Source organism: Plasmodium cynomolgi, chromosome 2 (assembly GCF_000321355.1).
Source record: "Plasmodium cynomolgi strain B DNA, chromosome 2, whole genome shotgun sequence".
NCBI lineage: Eukaryota > Apicomplexa > Aconoidasida > Haemosporida > Plasmodiidae > Plasmodium > Plasmodium cynomolgi.
In genome coordinates this window covers 686061-692025 of record NC_020395.1, presented here as the reverse complement: position 1 = coordinate 692025, position 5965 = coordinate 686061, and the positions used below count along the sequence as shown (strand labels likewise).

The following is a 5965-nucleotide window of genomic DNA, read 5'->3' as shown; positions in this document are numbered from 1 at the left end:
TTTTTTTGTGCCTATTATTACTATGCGAGTAGCAAAAATGCGTACGTATGTATGCATATATATACCCCCATAGCATTATGTGCAGCCTTCTTACAAAAACTGTTTTCCTTTTTTTCTTTTTGAATTTTGTCAATTTGTACCTTTCACCTGGTTTATCACATTCCTACAGCAGATTGCCATTTTTCTGGTTCGCTAAAGGGGGGGAGGGGCAAAAATGAAGATAACAACACGCACCATTGTGTGTATATGCAAGTTGTACGTATGCGTGTATATATGTACACAAAAAGGAAGAAAAAAAAAAAATTCCGAAGTGCTATTTTCTAAATTCCTTTTCTTTCAGTTTTCTATACTTTTTAAAAAACGATGATAACAGGAAAATTGGGGGTATGTTATGTATTAAACACATAAACAGCTGTTTTGAATGCCAAAATAGCGCACAACACAAAAAAAAAAAAGAAAAAGAAAAAGAGGAAAACGTAATTCTATTTAAACAGATCATTTCCGTCGTAAACAAAAAGAAAGTCAAACATTCTGCGGCTATGCATATTTATTTGTTTTCATTTTCGTGATTATTTTTATATCAGCAAATATAACATTAAAGTGGCGCAAAAAGAAATTCAAAAATGGACACGAAAAAATGGTGTGCAAACGGGACACCATTCTGTAGGCGGACGGGCAAACGAGCGTGTGGATGGATAAATAAATGCGTAAATATCTGTACATATACAATATGGCTAACTTTTTCCTTTTTCCTTTTTCGTTTTTTTTTTTTTTTTCCTTCGCAAAATAGTCAGCTTTACGTTCGAACAAAATTTTACGCATGAACTGTTTCAGCAAAGCGTAGTAGCATTTTGGGCCCCCCGATGGATGCAAAAATGAACGATAAATAAGGGTAAAAAAAAAAAAACGCATTAAACTGCTCATGCTTCATGCGCTTCCTCCAAAAATTTCCCATGTGTATATACTTCCCTCTTTGCAACTGCACGAATAACCTACTTTTTCCACCCCTGGCGCTGTTGCCTAGACTGCTATGCGATAACCGTTTCCCCCCACTTGTCTGCATACGCTCGCCCGAAACAGTTACACGACTGTATAATGATTCCTCGCGTTACACGCTTATAATTTTAATTAGCTTAATTTAATATACCGCAACATTTTCAAAGTTTGGTGAAAAAGGGATAAAAAAAAAAAAAAAAAAAATTTTAAAATGAATACTCATATGTGTAGGATAAAGAAATATGTAAAAAATTCTCCTAAAAAAATTATCAGTGTAGTAATAATTTATAATAAAGCAACATACTTTTTTACATATATGATTAAAAAAAAAAACTTCATGGATGGACTTAAAAATAAAAAGGGGGGAGTAAGGGGGGGTTTCTTCTTAAATACACATACCTACACACGTGCATATCCATATGTATCCGTGCACATATGCAAGTATATTATACTTATAACACCTGTTTTCCCCTTTTACAATTTAATTTTATGTTCTGGCAAATTTTTTTAAAAAAATATTTACAACAGATTCATAAAAGGTGATTTAAAAACATTAAAAGACTTTAAACAAAGTATATACCTTTTTATGCTGTGTTTTTCTCATTTTTCGCTTTTTATTCATCGTTTTTTGTTTTTCGCTTTTTATTTTTTATTTTGGGTTTTTATATTTTTTTGCTTTGGGGATTTTTTGGGGTCCTCTCGAATGAGTCCGGCGTGTTCCCCTCCTGCGGCGGTGCTCGTCTCTTAAATTGCTCATACTCTTTCGCGCGCTTAAAAAAATGGCAAACTGCACAGCACCTTGGCACTGTACGTGTGCATAAAAAGCATGTACTTTTGTACGCTGGTAAGCTGATACGTTGATACACCCCGTACACTGGCATATACCTATGTGCGCAGAAAAAAAAAGGGGACGGCCTCCGGGGACCCACCCAAATGACTTCGCGCCGCTCTCCCAAGCAGCGCAAGTCTGTATATATGTTATGCACGCACCACACGTTAGTCAACCTTCTGGCTGGCTGCGCCCGAAAAAAAGGAAGACCACTCTAACGCCTCAATAATGAATAGCTGCTTCCTTAACGATATGTTATGAGGAAGTGTGTGGTAAATGATAAATTTGTGGAAAAGGGATATGTAGGGCTGCAACTGCGAGATGTTCTTCACGGATGTAATAAATTTGAAGTGTTTATCCAGCAGGGTGTTATAATTCTCAAATTTCTGTTTGTCAATTAATTTCAGCTTAATCTCCGGTAGGGACTTATGCTTTATGTTGCTTAAAATCATTTCGATGGCTTCCTGCGTTATTTTTAAATACTGCTCGTTGGATATTTTGACATCCGGGTTGGCACCACCAGCATTCATGTTTTCTCCATTGCTATTCTCTAACGAGTAGTCATTGTTATCCTTCACCTTTATTTTCTCCATATTGCTCTTTACCTTACTACCCCCCCCAACATTATTTCCCATGTCCATTTTTTCTATTGCATTTTTATCAATGTTGAAAAGGGCACTCAGTTCTTCCTTTTCTTCATTACTCATTCCTAGTCTATCTTTGAGCAAAAATTCATAATCGTCATGTATATTTACCTTTTCGAAAACTTTCCTGCAGTAAATGGCTTGATCTCTAGCTCCGTAAAAACCCAAGTCATCAATGGAAAACTTCTTATGCACAACAAAGGTACTAACCCAACTTTGTGACAACTCATCATACGCAACCCCTTCGCACCTTGGTAACTTCGCTGCCTTCTTAATGTGAGACGTTCCATTCACTTTGATTTGGTTCCATCTATTTCGTGGTTGTATTTCTGGCAAGTTGAAAAGCTTCTCTGCTTGCTTTCTACAATTGATGGCTCTCTCCCGAGCATTTTCAAATCCGTACTGACTTATTGGAAAATAATGCTTATGATATTTCCCATCAATTTTCCAGTGCGCAATCCACCTTTGTCTATTCTTATCAAAGCATACTCCACCAACTCTAGTTATTTGGGACACCTTATTAAGGACTTCTTTCTTTTCATCGTCCAAATTTTTATTGCTCTTTTCCATTTTCACTTTATTCCTTTTTTTGTTAATCTTTTTCTGCACCCCGGTGTCCAAATGTTTGTAATCGACATCTAGGTTGTTCCTCTTAAGAGACAGGAAGTTCGGTTCGTATGCTTCGTTCATTTCGTCCTTCACGTTTAGTCCCTCCCCATGGTACACCAAGTCGTTGGCGTTGTACAAAATTTCATCCTTCATTTTGGTACTATCATTCAGAGAGTTGTTGGAAATCTGCTCTTCATTGGTGCTGCACGAGTCTCTTTTACAAGTATTTATCACATGTACCTTGTTATTATCCATGTAGCTTTCCATATAGCTGCTAATGTTATTATACACATTATCACTATTGCTGTGTTCGTGATCTAAGTTGTTTCCTCCTCCGATATTGTCGTACAACCCTACGTCATCATCCCCATTAACACGTTGCTCATTTTGAAGGTGAACACTCGTCAGCGTTAGACCCTCCTCATTGTTTAAGTATAAATTACTATTATCTTCGTAACATCCGTTGTTACTATTGTTCGCACTAACGTTGCAACTATTTTCGAAATAATTTGTGCTTATTTCACTTTTATTAGTATTATTCGTGTACTTACTGGAGTTTAAAAGTTCCCCAGTTAAACCCTTCTTCACCTCCATATCCATGCAGGTGTAATTATCCACAAACTTGTAGTTATCGTTGCTATTGTTTTCGTTATTACTGTTATACCCCTCGTTTTCGTTGGTCTCCTCATTTTCGTTCGTCTCCTCATTCTCATGACTGTCATCGTTCTCGTTACTATCGTCATTATCATTGCAGTCATCGTTGTCATCATTATCGTCGCTTCCGTTGTTATTATTTCCTCCATTGTTGTTATTTCCCCCGTTATTACCTCCACCGCTGTTGTCTCCGTTGTTGCTACTTCCGTTGTTGCTGCTTCCGTTATTGTAATAGTTGTGGTTGTAGTCTCCGTTGTTATCGCTATTGCTGTTGTAATCTCCGTTGTTATCGCTATTATTGCTATTGTAGTCGTTGCTGTTGTACCCGTTGGAGTTGTATCCGTTGTTGCTGTACCCGTTGTTGCTGTACCCGTTGTTGCTGTACCCGTTGTTGCTGTACCCGTTGTGGCTATACCCACTCGAATTATCATTGTTGTCTCTGTTTTCCCCGCTTCCAAAAAATTCTGGCTCGCATCCTTCCCTCGAGGAACACTCACCACGCATTATGTCCCCCCCAAATAAGGTAAACTCCCTTCTTAGGTAAAAAAAATAGTTAGCGAAAAGCATTTCCAAAATGTCTTCCCCTTTCTTGTTATCCTTCTCATCCGAAGTTTGGACACTCATTAATGGGAAATGTTTGTTGACTCTCTCTATCTGCTCAGCTGACACTTCTTTACGATCTTTCCTTCCGGGATGTTCGCTCACACCACGAACATCAAGCAAGCACGGCAATCTCCTTTCTAACCCGCACAGATAGCTACATAATACCTTACAGTGGCGACTGCACATGTGCAACAGAAGGCACGTCAAAAGAATTCTCCTTTCTTCTCCGCTTAGCGACCACATGGACACATAGTGCTTGAAATTTACGCCCATTGGATTCGCTAAAAATGGTACACTCCACGCATAATTCCTCGAAACGTTATTTGTTCTAAAGCTAGGTAGTATTGACGTTTTCTCGTCATTTGCGTTGCTCTTCACAAGTGCATTCTCCTTTCCTTCACTTCCTTCTCTATTTTTTTTTCTCAAATGGGATAATGCCGAATGATTACCATTCAACACGTTTTCCTCATCCACGATGCGCATTTCGGCTATACGATTGTCCCCATTCTGATATAACCTTCCCAAAGGGATCGTCTCATCTCTCATCAGTGGGCGGGAAAAATCAGCCACATTCTCATTCCTCATAATTTTATCCAAATCGTTATTCGAATTATTCTCTGGTTGAAATACGCCCATGGGTGATTCATCAAAAGGGGCCTCCTCCCCACTTGGGCAACTATCCTCATGCACATTTGTCGTAAAAAATGGTGAACCCGTTTCAGCTTTCCTTTTTTCCATGGCCTTTCTTATTAAATCTTCGCACTCGCTGAATCTGAGAACAAAATTTTTGCTTTTTTCGAACCCATACTTTTCCACGGGGAATACGCTTATTATCATTTTTTGGCTGAACTCATCAAACATGACAAAAAGGTACGATCTGAAATGATCTACGTAATAGCAGCCGGAGTAACAATCAGCGATTTTCATTCCTCGCAGGGGTGCAAAAGGAAGATTCCCATCCTGTACGTGTACATTTGGCACCTCTTTCGCCTCCTCCTCCGTGTGCAATTCACCTTTTCCACTCAAACGTTCGTCACCATTGAGGGAGTGGCTACTATAACTGCCATTATTTTGTTCAAAAGGGTGATGCACACATCCCATAGGAACACACTTTCCTAAAACTTCGCTCTTATTACTTTCCTTGCATTTTCTGACATACACTTTGTTGGGAAACCTTTCCGCTAAACGTACCTCAACATCAGTTGCGCCGTTTTTATTTGCAACGAATTCATCGCATTCACGGTCAGCCCTAACCAAAACAACGACGGAGGGTATCACCTCATAGCCCAGGTACACGTCCCCATCAATGACTAATGAATACTGCAAATTTCGTCTTCCATTTTTTAAATTCAACCCAGAATAACATTTAAAAAAGTAAAATAAAACCAACGGTATGGAAACTGTTTTGAATTCCTTCTTCTTAATATCTAGTAAGTTTACACTCTGCAAATTTGAGTCCAGTTTTTTTTTTCTTCTTCTTCTTCCTCCAATTTTTTTAACCTCCCCAACTCCGGCGCCCTCTCAAATTGGTGCAGATTATTCTGTCTCAGCAGTATCATGGTTGGCGGTCTTCTCCTTGTGCTTACAATGGGTCAGGTCAGGTAGGGAGTGCAAGCATGTACAAACGTAT

At 38.7% G+C, this 5965-nt stretch overlaps 1 protein-coding gene across 1 annotated transcript; it reads right to left on the bottom strand.

Annotated features, from left to right (window-relative positions):
- Positions 1-1992: 1992 nt before the first annotated feature.
- PCYB_022520 (hypothetical protein) lies at positions 1993-5894 on the bottom strand (the record flags this gene model as incomplete). Its single annotated transcript, XM_004220601.1, has 2 exons — positions 1993-5776; positions 5836-5894. 2 exons carry the CDS (start codon positions 5892-5894, stop codon positions 1993-1995), a joined length of 3843 nt encoding a protein of 1280 aa, XP_004220649.1.
- Between the last annotated feature and the right edge of the window lie 71 nt (positions 5895-5965).